The sequence below is a fragment of the Lithobates pipiens genome, unplaced genomic scaffold, assembly GCF_037356315.1.
Source record: "Lithobates pipiens isolate NorthernLeopardFrog02 unplaced genomic scaffold, aLitPip1_a1.2 Scaffold_19, whole genome shotgun sequence".
NCBI classification, from domain to species: domain Eukaryota; kingdom Metazoa; phylum Chordata; class Amphibia; order Anura; family Ranidae; genus Lithobates; species Lithobates pipiens.
In genome coordinates, this window is record NW_027507764.1 from 353,231,869 (window position 1) to 353,247,540 (window position 15,672).

The 15,672-nt window shown below is 42.9% G+C and overlaps 1 protein-coding gene across 2 annotated transcripts in view; it reads left to right on the top strand.

Annotated features, from left to right (window-relative positions):
* SYCP2L (synaptonemal complex protein 2 like) overlaps positions 1 to 15,672 on the top strand; it is a 238,888-nt gene that overhangs the window by 65,779 nt on the left and 157,437 nt on the right. For both annotated transcript variants that reach the window (XM_077492189.1, XM_077492188.1), the window contains 2 exons: positions 3,191 to 3,254; positions 3,340 to 3,406. In XM_077492189.1, coding sequence (XP_077348315.1) covers positions 3,191 to 3,254; positions 3,340 to 3,406 — 131 coding nt within the window. The remainder of the gene's footprint in view (positions 1 to 3,190; positions 3,255 to 3,339; positions 3,407 to 15,672) is intronic.

A 15,672-nucleotide genomic window follows, 5' to 3' on the forward strand; every position in this document is an offset into this window, starting at 1 on the left:
TTTTCCACTGACAGCAGGATGTAAACAAAAGAACAGACATTAAAAAAAAAATGTGGGTGGGAGGGGGTCCTTAGTTCAAAAACTTAAAAAAAAAAAAAAGTAGCGTGAGGTCCCTCCAAATCCATATTAAACCCTTATCTGAGCATGCATCTTGGCAGACCAGGAAAGGTGGGGACCATTGCCCCCTCCTAAATCGTACCAGGCCACATGCCCTACACTTGGAGGGACAAGGGCCTCTTCTCCACAGCCCTGACCCAGCGATTGTGTGGGTGAAGGGTGTGACTTATAGGAACTTGGAAGTCCCCTTTAACAAGGGGGTCTCTAGATAGTGGCCCACCCATGTAAATTAGTATGGGGTACATAGTACCCCATGGAGAATTTAGGTCATCAGACTTTTTATACTGGCTCAACCCTTTGGTCCAAAATTCTTTTTTTTTTTGCCCCTTGATCTCCAAACAATGGTTGGACTAATTCTAGCCCCCTTGGAGGGAATTAAGTATATCAAGACATTCAGCTGAAACTTTAGATTTGAACACAGTGGAGAAGGGTTAAGAGCTGTTAGCCTTCTCATGTGGTTTCTGAAGTCATGGAGAAGATTGATGGGCAGTGAAACAAATATCTCATAGTGGACAATAAACGTATTTTCTAAAGTAGAGTGAGCAGAGGAAAAATCGGATCGGGTAAGTAAAAAAAAACTTTTCGTGCTTCCCTAGACATTCAAGTGGAACTTCACCCAAAATTGGTAGTTTTGCTTGTTTGCATCAACCCCCCCCCTTTTCCCTTTTCACTGCCACTTTTGTCACTCTTTTGGGGGGGGGGGGGGGGGGGGGGGTTAGGCGGATACCTGGTTTTGACAGGTACCCACTACCACTTTCACATCTGATCGCTGCAAAAATCGGTGTGGTAGTTTTTGGTCCTCCTCCTCTCCACCCATGATACAGCAGCAGTGTTGGGTTCATCCTATTACTCACTCTGCTTTTTGCTTATGTAGCACCCTCCTGTGCTAGAGTAGGGTTTTTGTTAGAGTAAGTAAATTGTACAGGCTTGGCTGGCAGCCAAACCTGTGTTTTTTTTTTTTTTTTTTTTTTTCTGGGTCAACATTTGAGTGACTCAGGTAGGACTGGATGCCTCTCAGGCAACATCTCTGAGACCTTCCTCTACTTCTAGAAACTAGAAGGATGGAAGTGGTGGTTAGGAGGAGCTGCATGGAGTATTCATAAGGACCCTGACCAATCCCCAACAGATGGGTAGGCAAGTTCCGATCGTGTGTACACAATTCCGACGCACAAGTTCTACGCATGCTCGGAATCAAGCAGAAGAGCTGTACTGTCTATTGAACTTCAATTTTCTCGGTTGTACAATTTCCGACAACATTGTGTGACCGCATGTATGCAAGACAAGTTTGAGCCAACATCCATCGGAAAAAATTCCACTGATTTTGTTGTCGGAATGTCCGATTGTGTGTACACGGCATTAGTCTGGGAGGACTTTGGAGGGCTAGTGAAAGGGGGAGCTACAGCCAGGTGGGCTGACAGTGTCTGAAGATGTGGTGCTGGGATCAGTAGGCACAGGAGGAGGATAGATGGGCACTAGGACTTTGCTACACAAACAAGGGGCCCGCAGTCCCTGCCTGTAAAGGGCTTTTTCTTTAATATGACGGAGCCTATTGTCAGATCATTCAGTGTACCGGCTGGTCCTGGGAGTTTTAGTTCTGCAATCAAGCTTTGTGCAGGAGTCAGAGGAGAAGTGAATATAGTTGTGTCCCTGAAGAGTTCTACTGCTTTAAGTGGGCATCCCACAGTACGCCATTCCCTATCCACGTTTATGCCCCTCAATAAAACAATAAAAAAAGCCCTGGACTGTTCTTTGTCTCAAGTGTGCTGTGACAATGCGGTGTACCTGGCTGTGCAGGGTGGGGGATCCCATTCTACTTTCAGCTCCATAGTGGGTATGCTACACTTATGTGGGCATAATCACTGGCAGCACATTTGCATGCAGCAGATTATTTTAGATCCCAATGTTCGCTCTTCTACGTTCAATCTGCATACAGTAAAGGAAATTATAGAAGACTGATATCGAGCCAAATTTAGGTATGTACAGAAGCTACTTTTTAAATGGGTTTCGTGATTTGTAAATAATCCTTAACTGTATTAAGTGGTGTCTTGCACTTGCTTTAAATGGAGCAGGACTTTTATATTAGCAGTGCCTGTTGCGCAAGAAAGATGTCTACTGAGATACGTTACACATCCATCGATGTGAAATTAAGGTATTTTGGCACATATGCTAGATACCTGTAAGCGGGGGTAGAGTGTAACGTCTTCACACAGGGAATCGCACCTACTGACTTTATAAACCAGGCAACATTTATTACCGGAGAGACGGTAGTAGAAAGAGTATTTACAGTAGTAAGGCACGTAGTTTCCCTCCAAACATGGGGGCACAGATGCACAGTACAGTCACTTCTGATGTAAGCGGTAATTGTATTCGTCAGCACTATAGGAACTTTCCACTGAGTGACACTGTATAAATCCAAGCACACAATGTGTATCTGTAGAGGCTGATATTCACACACGTTACCTGGTAACAATGATATGCCTTCAGCAGATGGATATAGGCATCTGATATGCTTGTCCCGCTCTAACAGCGAGGGCACCGGTTTTATTATCCACAAAGGGGAGTCTTTCATCTGACCAGGATTGCTGATGCAGGACTCCGTAGGAGCCCTGAGCTATCCCTCACAAGCCGGAACACTCTCACTACCTTCTCATATCTCTCCCTCACAAACGTGAACTGAACTCAACGTGGCTGGGCTTTCTTATATAAGATATCCACCCAAAAATGGCCGACCAAATCTCTCAAGATTTGCTTGTCCTATCAGGACACCAGGGTTCTCCAAAATGGTGCTGGAGACAATTATAGAGGCCAAACAGCTCTGAACATATGTACACATAATAAACATATCAAATTGGCTGAAAAGGGAGTATATACACTTGCTATCCCACTTCCTCTTGCAGCCAGCTTGTCTGCCCTGCACTACAGCTGCCTACATACTTGCTAGCACCCAACTCCTATGTGCTAAGCTTTTAGATTCTTATTTCTAGATATTCCCAAAGCCTTGCTTTAGAAGCTTTATGCAGTTATTCATTGACTGTTGGCATTTAGAAACCTTTGTATTACATTTTATTTTTAGGAAGTGAACACAAACTCTACTGGGAAAGATTCTGGTTCTATTAAACCACAAGATGCATTGAAAGGTTTGTACTTTTTCTGTGATATATCTTGTACCATTTTGTTAAATTATCCTCGATATTAATGTACAGTTTGTCGTGTGGTCACCAGATTTAACTGAAGTTAATGAACCCAGTAATCTGAAGAATTCGCCTGTAATCATATGCAGAGATGTTAGGTAAGTCATATTAATGTATCAGTGTGACCATTGTTGCCTTGGCTGGTAACATTTTAAAAAAATGTGTCACAAACCTGGGCAATGCAACACATATGATGAAAAATGCCTAGGCTGGGAATGCTTTCAGTGAAGCTTGTGGAAAAGCTATTTGTAGATACATTAGTATAGATATTTGAGCTTAAATAGTTAGGCTGAAAAAGACACTAGTCCATCTAGTTCGGCTAATAAAAAAACACATACAAGCAGAAAAATTCCATATGCACCATCCTATACCCACAGTTGATCCAGAGGAAGGAAAAAAAAAAACAATGACACATGATCTAGTTTGCTTCAGTGGGTAAAGAAAATTCCTTCCCAATTCCCCACAAGGCAAGGATTTTCTCTATATCGCTGGTTATTTCTGTTGCAGTTGATAGTCCCTACCTATTTCTAGGTTTTTTCTATTGGTTGGAGAGGCCTCTAGGTGAGCTAGGAAGGAGTAGGGCCAAGTAAAAGGAAGTAAAGATTTGCATTATGATCTCGGCTGCCAACATTGCTGGATGTGTTGATTGTTTTTGCATGTGATATTTATTTTTACAATGACCTCTATTCATTTTCTTAATTTAGGTCACCCGGTTTGTAACCAATTTACTTTAAACAATAAATTTACTTCTAACACAAATTAGCATACCAATTTATAGCAGATTTTTTAATGTAACCTCTTGCATTTTTTTTCCTCTCATGGATTTTTGGAGCGCTGAACTGAGGCTACCAGTAGTTATGCCAATTTAGAGTTTGTTCACACTATCAATGTCCTTGGCATTTTTAGAAACCTATGCCCCATAAGCTAGCTCATACTTGGTTAGCAGGTACGTTACATGAATACAGTTTTCTTGTCCATTGAGGTATACAGTGAGGGAAAATGTATTTGATCCCTGATGATTGTGTACGTTAGCCCACTGACAAAGAAATAATCCGTCTGTCATTTTAATGGTATGTATATTTTAACAGTGAGAGACAGAATAACAACAAAAAAATCCAAAAAAACGATTTTCAAAAAAGTTATGAATTGATTTGCTTTTTAAATATTTGATCCCTTATCAATCAGCAAGATTTCTGGTTCCCAGGTGTTTTCTATACAGGTAACAAGCTGAGATTAGGAGCACTCCTTTCAAGGGAGTACTCCTAATCTCAGCTTGTTACCTATAAAAAAAGACACCTGTCCACAGAATCAATCAGATTCCAATTTCTCCACCATGGCCAAGACCAAAGAACTGTTGAAGGATGTCGGGACAAGATTGTAGACCTACGCAAGGCTGGAATGGGCTACAAAACCATTGTCAAGCAGCTTGGTGAGAGGGTGACAATAGTTTATGCAATTATTCACAAATGGAAAAAACACAAAATATCTGTCAATCTCCCTTGGTCTGGGGCTCCATGCAAGATCCCATCTTGTGGAGTTATGTTTATGAGAACGGTGAAGAATCAGCCCAGAACTACACAGGAGAATCTTGTCAATAATCTCAAGAAAACAATTGGTAACACACTACGCCACGAAGGACTGAAATCCTGCAGCACCCACAAGGTCCCCCTGCTCAAGAAAGCACATGTACCGGCCTATCTGATGTTTGCTAATGAACATCTGAATGATTTAGAGCAGAACAAGAACTGAGTGAAAGTGTTGTGGTCAGATGAGACCAAAATCAAGCTCTTTGGCATCAACTCAACTCGCCGTGTTTAGAGGAGGAGGCATGCTGCCTATGACCCCAAGAACACGTCACTGGACTTACTCCCCTAGGCCTAATGGACTCAAGGGAGGTGGAGTGGGATTCCTCCTATCCCCCCCAGAGCACCTTCCAGGTTATTCACTCTCCTCCCTCTTTTCCTTCTCATATTTTGAAGCTCACTGTATACGTCTATTCTCTCCAACTTCCCTAAGAATTTCTGTGAACTACCGACCCCCCTGGACCATTATCGACTTTCCTTGATGAGTTTTCTGCCTAGCTACCTACTTTCTCTGTTCTGAAATTGCCGCAATCCTTCTTGGTGATTTCAACATCCCTGCTAATACAAACACTCCTGCTACTTCTAAACTTCTTCGTGTAACCTCTTCATTTGACCTGAAGAAATGGGTACAGGCTCCTGCTCACTCTGATGGCAATACCCTTGACCTTGTATTCTCTTACCAATGCACTCCATGCAACTTCTCCAACAATCCTTTTCCTCTCTCCGACCACCACCTTATTAGTTTCTCTCCCCGTCTTCCACCACCTTTCCCTCCAATCGCCTAACCATCACCTGTAGAACCTTTTGCAATTTCAACTCGTCTCTCCTCTATTCTACTACTGACCATCTCTATAACAAAATCTCTCCCCTGTCCTGCACCAACTAAGCCACTTCCATCTACAATAAATCCCTGTCCTCCACCCTGGACAAGCTTGCTCCCCTCACTACACGCAGAATCAGGCCTCGACCCCTACAACCCTGGCAAACAGATGACACTAAAATTCTAAAAAAAACCTAGTCGAGCTCTTGAGCGTCTGCGGCACAAGACTAAGTGTCTCAAAGACTTCAACCAATACAAATCTGCCCTCCAAAAATACTATTCTTTCCTCCACACTGCCAAGCAGACCTATTTTACAACTCTTATTAACACCTTCTCATCCAGTACCCTGTTAACTCTTCTCGTCGGCTCTCTACTTCATCCTCCACTGCCTCCACCCACTGACTCATTCACTGCCCAGGAGATTGCTAATCACTTCAAAAGATTGATACAATTCATGATGAAATCCTCACTCTACAGGGGTATCTCCCCCAGTTAAGATCCCATGTCAACAGGTAAAATTGACACTCCCCTTATTCAAATCTGCTACTACAGACAAAGTTGCTAAACTTCTTTCTAACACCCCCGTGTAACCACCTGTCCCCTGGACCCTTTTCCCTCTCAAATACTACGGTCGCCCTCTGACTCTATCCTTCACTCTCTAACCCTCATCTTCGATCTCTTTCCCCAACACTCTAAAACATGCACTGGTCACCCCCATACTTAAAAAGCCTTGGACCCTACCAACCCATTTTCCTCTAATGCCTGGTTTACAACTAACAACCTCAGTAAGAATAACCTTCTTGATACCCTTCACTCTGGATTTCACCCTCAACACTCCACAGAAACTGCTCTTTTAAAACTCACAAATGACCTACTAACTGCAAAAAACAATGGACACTATTCTATACTCCTACTTCTGGGCCTTTCAGCTGCCTTTAACACGGTTGACCACCCCCTCCTCCTCAAAAAAAAAACGTTACTCCCTCGGTCTCTGTGACTGTGCTCTTCAGTGGCTCTCATCTTACCTATCCCAATGCACCTTCAGTGTCACTTACAATTCTGCTTCCTCCACTCCTCTTCCCTTCTGTGTCGGGGTCCCCCAAGGTTCTGTTCTTGGACTTTTTATTTTCAATCTACACCTCTTCCCTGGGTCAGCTGATAGCCTCTCACTGCTTTCAATATCATTTCTATGCTGACGACACACATCTATCTCTCTATCCCTTAACTCACTCCATCAGTCTCCTCACGCATCACTAACTTACTAACATACATATCTGTATCAATATCACACCACTTCCTCAAACTCAACTTGTCCAAAACTGAGCTTATAATATTTCCTCCCCCACGTGTGTCTTCCCATGACTTATCTGTCAAGAGCATTGGCACAACCATCCACCCATCCCCACATGTCGGCGTGCTAGGTGTTATCCTGGAGTCTGAACTCTTCTTTCGGCCTCACATCCAACCGCTTTCCAAAGCTTGCTGCCTCAACCTCTGCAACATCTCTAAACTGCGTCCGTTTCTAACCAATGAAACCACAAAGCTCCTGATTCACTCCCTGGTTATATCTCGCCTTGACTACTGCAACTCCCTCCCTCCTCATTAGCTTGCCTTTTAACCACTTCAATACAGGGCACTTAAACACCTTCCTGCCCAGACCAATTTTGAGCTTTCAGCGCTGTCACAATTTGAATGACAATTGCGCGGTCATGCTACACTGTACCCAAATGACATTTTTATCATTTTTTCCCCACAAATAGAGCTTTCTTTTGGTGGTATTTGATCACCTCTACGGTTTTTATTTTTTGCGCTACAAATAAAAAAATACCGAAAAAATGTTTGTTTCAGTTTCAAAACTTTGTAAATAAGTACGTTTTCTCCTTCACTGATGGGCACTGATGGGGCTACACTGATGGGCACTGATAAGGCGGCACTGATGGGCACCAATGAAGTGGCACTGATAGGCGGCACGGATGGGCGACACGGACGGACACTGATAGGTGGCACAAATTGGCACTGATAGCTGGCATGGATGGGTGGCATGGATGGGTGGCACGGATGGGCGGCACAGATGGGCATGGATAGGCGGCACAGATGGGCATGGATGGGCACTGATAGGCGGCACAGGTGGGCACTGATAGGCGGCACAGGTGGGCACTGATAGGCGGCACAGGTGGGCACTGATAGGCGGCACAGGTGGGCACTGATAGGCGGCACAGGTGGGCACTCATAGGCGGCACAGGTGGGCACTCATAGGCGGCATTGGTGTTGTACTATAGTAATGTATGCCAATCAGTGATGCCCATTGTGGGCACTGATTGGCATCCATTATGGGCACTGATTGGCACCCATTGTGCTGACTGGCATCCCTGGTGGTCTAGGGAGGATTACCTTTTCCCTGGTGGTCTGATGGCGTCCCTGGTGGTCCAGTGTGGGCATCCTCGGGGGGGCTGTGCTGATAATCGATCAGCACAGACCCCCCCGTCAGAGGAGCAGCCGATCGGCTCTCCTCTACTCGCGTCTGACAGACGCGAGTGAGGGAAAGCCGATCACCGGCTTTTCCCATTTACACTGTGATCAGCCGTGATTGGACACGGCTGATCACGTGGTAAAGAGTCTCAGTCGGAGACTCTTTACCGAGATCGTAGTTGCCGGGTGTCAGACTGACACCCCGCAATAACGATCGCCGCGATGCGCACCCCCGGGGGCGCGCAGCGGCTCATAATCCTGATCACGTCACATGACGTCCGGTCAGGATTATGAAACCACTTTGCCGCCATCAATTGCCTATAGGGCGGGAGGCAAGTGGTTAAATAGACTATCCCCTCTTCAGTCCATCATGAATGCTGCGGCCAGACTCATCCACCTTAAAAACCACAGTGTCTGCTATCCCTCCATTGGCTGCCACTCGCCCAACAAATGAAATTCAAAATACTAACAAGTTACAAAGCCATCCACAACTCTGCCCCCAGCTACATCACTAGCCTAGTCTCAAAATACCAACCTAATCACCCTCTTCGTTCCTCCCAAGACCTCCTGCTCTCTAGCTCCCTCATTACCTCCTCCCATATCCACCTCCAAGATTTCTCCTGAGCCTTGCCCATCCTCTGGAATTCACTACCCCAATCTGTCAGACTGTCTTAGTCGATCCCTTAAAACTTTCCTCTTCAGAGAAGCCTATGCTGCCTCCATCTAACAACTGCACTATTTTCTCCATTAGCTCATCCCCCACAGCTATTGACCCTTTTTATAACTTGACCCTCCCTCCTAGATTGTAAGCTCTAACGAGTAGGGCTCTCCGATTCCCCCTGTATTGAATTCTATTGTAATTGTACTGTCTGCCTTAATGTTGTAAAGTGCTGCGTAAACTGTCAGTGCTATATAAATCCTGTATAATAATAACACCGCCCCCACCATCAAACATGGAAGTGGAAACATTATGCGTTGGGCGTCACCGCATCAGGGACGATAGATGGGGCCATGTACTATCAAATCTTGGGTGAGAACCTCTTTCCCTCAGCCAGAGCATTGAAATGGGTCCTGGATGGGTATTACAGCATGACAGTGACCCAAAACACACAGCCAAGGCAACAAAGCAGTGGCTCAGGAAGTAGTGCATTACGATCCTGAAGTGGCTTAGCCAGTCTCCAGGCCTTAAAGAGGAAGTAAACCCTTATGGGTTTTACTTCCTTCCTTTGCCCCTGCAAAGTTAAAGCCTAATGTGCTAGTATGCATTACATACTAGCACATTATGTGACACTTAACTGCAAACAAAGCCCACGCCATCCCTGCTGCAGGCCGCATCCATGTTCAAAAATAGTGTTACAAAATAAACCATGCTGTGTAGAAGGATTTAAGCAGCCAGCATAGCTGGAGACGAGCAGCACATAAACAAAAAGGAAACAAATTATGCAGTGCTTATAAACCAATGAAAATACATAAATGGCATTTGTAAAAAATGTCCACCACATGAAAAAATAAAGACCAAAAAAAAGTCCAGTGATTGTGACTGTAAACAATGTCCATAACTATATGAAAAATGTAATTAACAATGCAAATCAATAAAAATCAATAAGGGAAAGAAATCTTGTAAGGGTATCCTGTGAAAAAAAATGACACTAATTGGTTGAAGGCTTACCAGAAGGGTTGGACTTTAAAAATGCCTATACCTCTCAAGTCAAAAAAGCTTGGGTGTCATAACACCATGGTTGATGGAAGACCACCGACAATCCCGATAACATCAACACTGATAACTTGGTATAACTTTGAGCATCAATACATATTCAGATAGGCATCCAATGTTTGAACGGCCAGAATGGGGACAATCCTAGAGGTAAAAGTCAGCTCACACGATACACCCAAAGAATAAAAAGGGGATCCACATAGTGTGATAACGTTTAAAGTACATTTATTAAAAAAAACAAAAAATTGAACACTCACATGTCAATTGGAAAAAAATGCATATTTGATGGCACAATAGTGATAGCGGCACCTCTATCGATGCATTTTGTCTAAGTAGACTTCATCTGGGGTATAAGGGACCACCATCACCAGTGTGCTTTATATAGGAGAGATGTGGCTCCAATGAGCAAGCATCACTTCCGGTCCAGAATAGAGGCCCACCAGTGATGGTACACAATGCTCAATATACAGCAACACAGCGGCTTAAATATAGATTAATTTGCATGCATTAGTAAAGTGAATAAGTAATAAAGCAGCCAGAAACGAGGATCGTGTTAAATAACACAAGCGTCTTGATATTGCTTCCGGTTAGATCAGAAGCTAACGCACACCAAGCCTCACTCTGGTCCTGCCATTGTCACTTCTGGGTGAAACCGGAAATTATGGCGATTCAAGCCTCGATCCCAACAGAGCACCCGAGACCAACTGACAGCACGATGGACCGTAGACGTGTCGCACCCGTTAACCAATAGGAGGGTCCCGAGAATAAAAATGGCCAGAAATAAGCTAATAACTACGGATGGGGTATTAACCATGTTCATAGAGACTTGCCGCACAATATTATCAGCATATACACTGGCTAATAATGGAACATCACATTCATATGGTAGCGATACTGGGCAAATGTAAAAAGGCCATAATGACAACGTTCAGGCCAATTCAAATATGAAGCCACATCGTAGCCTCCCTGGTGGTATTCCCGAGTCTGGCTCGGGGTGAGATTTAATTACCATAAGCGGTATTCTGGAGCCAGACTCTGGATCGCAGCGATGTCTCCCAGCTGTGATCAGTGAGCCGCCGTGTCTCGCTCCATCTGTAACAGCGCAGAACTCCATTCCCTGCGAGCTTTGCGACGCACAGGGATGGAGTTCGGCGCCAAATTCATTAAGTAAAAAACACAGTATAGATACAGTATACTGTAATCTTACAGATTATAGTACTGTATCAAATAATTACACATCCCCTTTGTCCCTAGTGGTTTGTCCAGTGTCCTGCATGCAGTTTCATATTATAAATATTGTTCTTTATGCCAGGAAACTGGAGATTGTCCATAGCAACCAAAAAATTTCTGTTTACATCAAAAGTGGTTATAGACCAGCTAGAAAACAGCAATAATAAATTAGAATCACTCGCAGAATTGAGAGATAGTAATTTGTGGGGATTTTCGTCATCAAACACTAAAAGTAATGACAGCGACAATTCTGCAACTCAGCATATTTCAGTGTTTTTTATTACATTATTGAATAATGTTTATTATTATTATTTGTTATAATTATTTACAGATATTTATATATTATATTATAATTTATGATTCATATTTCAAATTGTATCATACCCGGGATGTCTATTAGACTCTTGGACGGATTTAAGTGAATTATTTCTAGGAATTACAGGCCTACAATATAAAATTCCAAATTTCCATGCAAAATAATGGTACCGCTTTCAGCACCTAAAATCAGAAATAATCATACCGCCAGGGAGGCTAAACAGATAAATGGCGCACATCAAAAAATAATTGAGGAGAGTGTTTAGAATCCCCTTTATACAGAAAAATACATAATTAAAATAGATGTGAATGGAAGGTTAATATACCATACACCAATATAAATAAGATTAAAATAAATAATATTCCCAAAAGGTACACAATAGGAAGGCTTGACATAAAAGGGGTCCACTGTAAGTGGGTCTTATGCCTTATTAATAAAAGCATTTATGTCCAACTCCACATTGATACCATGTGGGGCGTGGGACTGTAACTGGTAAATCCAGAAAGTTTCCAATCTGGAAACACCCTTTGTAGGGGCACCCCCTCGCCATGGGGGAATGAATCTATCAATTATCACAAATTTGGTTCCCCTAGGATCAAAATTGTGGAATTCACGATAGTGCCATGGAAATGTATGTTTAATGCTTCAACTTTTTATTTTAGTAATATGTTCGCTGACCCTAATGGAAAACGCACGTATAGTCCGACTACTGTTTACCGCATGGGCAGGTCAACAAATACACCACATTAGTAATGGTGCTTGTGCAAAATTGCTTGATAGGAAAAGTGCATTTAGTAACTGTTGAAAATTCCTTGATGGCAAACTGTATTTTTTACCGGGATAGTATCCAATTAGATTATGAAAAAAGGAGGTCCTCGCTGGTTGGTCAATAACATTGTGAGCGATCTTACGCCTTAACAAATTGGCTCCCCTATAGAAAACTTTAGCTTTTTCTGGAATCAAAGATCTGGTCATTCCTCAACACTCCCCAATGCTAGTCAATAATAGATTTAATTTGCCTGTGTTTTATTGAAAAGGATGTTAACAATGACCATTTAAGAATTGTTGCGATCTCTGGGGGGGGTTATCACCCAACAAAGAAGCACGATCAATATTCAGAACTTTTTATAAATCGGAGTCTATATCATCTTGTCTATAACCTTTGTCAAGAAACCTCTGTTTCAATATAGTAGCCTGATTCTTAAGTGTATTGATGTCAGAAAAATTCCTGCCTAAATGCAGGAATTGACTCTTGGGGACTGAACGCAACCATAATTTGTGATGGCAACTGGAATAAAGCTGTTGCGATCAGTAGGTTTGAAATATGTACTAAACTTGAATTGTTTCGCACATAGTTTAATTTCCAAATCTAGGAAGTGTATCTGGATCTCACTGAACTCGTAGGACAAAGCTTATACCCCTATTGTTACCATTAAGGAATGAAAAGAATTCTGATAAAGATTCTGGTGTACCATCTCATTGGGGGATGTCGTCTATATACCTCGTCACAAAATGAGCTCAGGTCTCTGCTCAGCATAGATGACATCGTCCTCCTTCCTCCCATTTGGCTATAAAAAAATTAGCCAGACTGGGGGGGGGGGGGGGGGCGGGGGGGGGGTGCACACACACCCCTCTGCTGAAGGTAGAACTTATCGTCAAACCAAAAATAATGATGATGAGCAGCAAACTCAAGTAGTTCCACAATAAATTCTGACTGAACCGAGGTGACAGTGGGATCTCGATTAAGGAAACTCTGTACAGCTTCAATACCTCTGTAGTGAGCAATGCAGGTATATAATGAGGCCACATCTGCGGTGTCCATAATGTAATCACCTCCCACATTAACTGCTTCCAATAGTTTAAAGCGGTAGTAAACCCGCTGAATTTTTTTTTTCATACCTGCAAGGGAAAAGGCATAATGAGCTAATATGCACCGCATACTAGCTCATTATGAAATACCTTAGAACGAGGCCCTGACATCTCGCCCGATACACGCCGAGGTAGCTGACATGTTCCTTCGGCGTGTCTTCTGGATATCGCGGCTCTGTTGCTGTGAGTGGCCGGAGGGGCGATATCGTCACTCCCGCGCATGCACGCAGGAGATTTCTTTCCGGCAGAGTCCGGCATCTGCCAGGCTTCCAGCCGAGAAACCCCTGTGCGGATGCGCCGCTGCTATAAGCGGTTCATTGCCAGGTGAATATCTCCTAAACCATACAGGTTTAGGAGATGTTTTTTTTTACCTACAGGTAAGCCTTATTATAAGCTTACCTGTAAGTAAAAGTGAAAAAATATACTATACAACCGCTTTAGTTGTCTTTGAGACAGAGTTTTGCAAACAAGAGGTTGGCCGACGAAGTCAACGTATCTACTGATACAGGATGTAATGGAATCGATTCCACTAATGATTGGACCTCCAGGGGGATGTGATGGATTTTTATGAATTTTAGGTAAATAATTCGTTACCAGAATTCTGGGAGCCAGGGGGACAAGGAATGATTTTTCTTTATCGTTTAGTATTCGTGAACCAAAGTGATAAGATTTGTCTTGTACAATTGTGTAGGATTATTAGGTAATACTCTGTAAGTTTTCTGATTGCTCAGGATTTTATACATTTCACCAATATAATCACTCTTGTCAAGTAACACGATGCCCCCACCTTTGTCCGTGGGGCGTATCACCAAATCTTTCTGTTCACACAAAGACTTAAGACCCGCAATCGACAGGGGATTACTGAAAACTTTTTTGGGGGGTAAACTGGCAAGGTCTTTTAAAACCACATTTTTGAACATGCCAACAGCTGGAGCCATCTGGGTGGGGGGTGTTTAAAAAAAGATGGATTAGATAATCCTGAATGCACAGTTCCTGATGTGGCTGCTCTGGCCATATTCCTATATGGGTTGGAGATTAAATATCTTTGAATATTTACTTTTTAAATGTACTTATGGATATCAATGAAGGTATTAAATTTGTCAAGCCTTTATGGGGGGGAAATTTAAAGCCCTTATCCAAAACATATTTTTCCTCATTAGTCAGTACTTTTTTTACTCAGGTTGAACACACCCGCACAGGTTATGTCGTCCTTCTTTTTCCTCATCTGAGACCTCCTTCCTCCTCTGGATCCTCTCTTGGGTCTGGGCCCCTTTTTCGTCCCAGAGGGTCCTAGTAAAAAACCTGATTCCCTTGTCAATTAGAGTTAGGCTGGTTATAACTATAGGGTGACAGTTCAGACTCATCATTATGATAATTAAGGGGATTATCATTATAATGATCACGGAGGGGAAAATCTGTTTTACGCATTAACTGGTAAATGGTTATATTGAGATGAATTAGATTAAGAAATACAATCATCATGATAATGTGCAGGTGAACCTCTCTGGTAGTATATATCCATGTTCGCGCCTCTTCCTTCAGGGCCTGCGGACTCCGGTTTTGACTGGCTGGTGTGATGTCACATGCGCACGGGAGCAACCAGTCATGGCACACGCTCGTGAAGAAATGGCGCAGGGGACTGTTTCTTCACAGCACATGCGCTGATGACCTCATCAGCACAAAACACAGTAAATATCTCCTAAACGGCGCACGTTTAGACGATATTTACTGTATCTATAGGTGAGCCTTATTCTAGGCTTACCTATAGGTATAACTTCCACAGGGAGGTTTACAGCCTCTTTAATCCAATAGCAAATATGTGGAGGGAGCTGAAGGTTCGAGTTACCAAACGTCCACCTCTAATCCTTAATGACTCAAAGAGGATCTGCAAAGGGGAATGGGACAAGATCCCTCCTGAGATATGTGCAAACCTGGTGGCCGACTACAAAAAAAAAAAATCTGACCTCCGTGATTGCCAACAAGGGTTTTTCCACCAAGTACCAAGTCATGTTTTGCGAAGGGGCCACATACTTATTTCACTCATTAAAATGCAAATCAATTTAACTTTTTTGAAATGCCTTTTTCTGGATATCTTTGCTGTTATTCTGTCTCTCACTGTTTAAAATAAACCTACCATTAAAATTATAGACTGAGCGTTTCTTTGTCAGTGGGCAAACAAGGGATCAAATACTTTTTTCCCTCGCTGTATGTGATTGCCAGACAATTTGGTATACAATTTCTGCCCACGGTAGTATTTGGACGCTGACAAACGAAAAACAGTAAAACAGTGAACAGCCTGATATAACCTCTTCCAGTCTCAACATGAATCAGTTTTTTTGGATAGTGTCCTGGGAGAATTGATG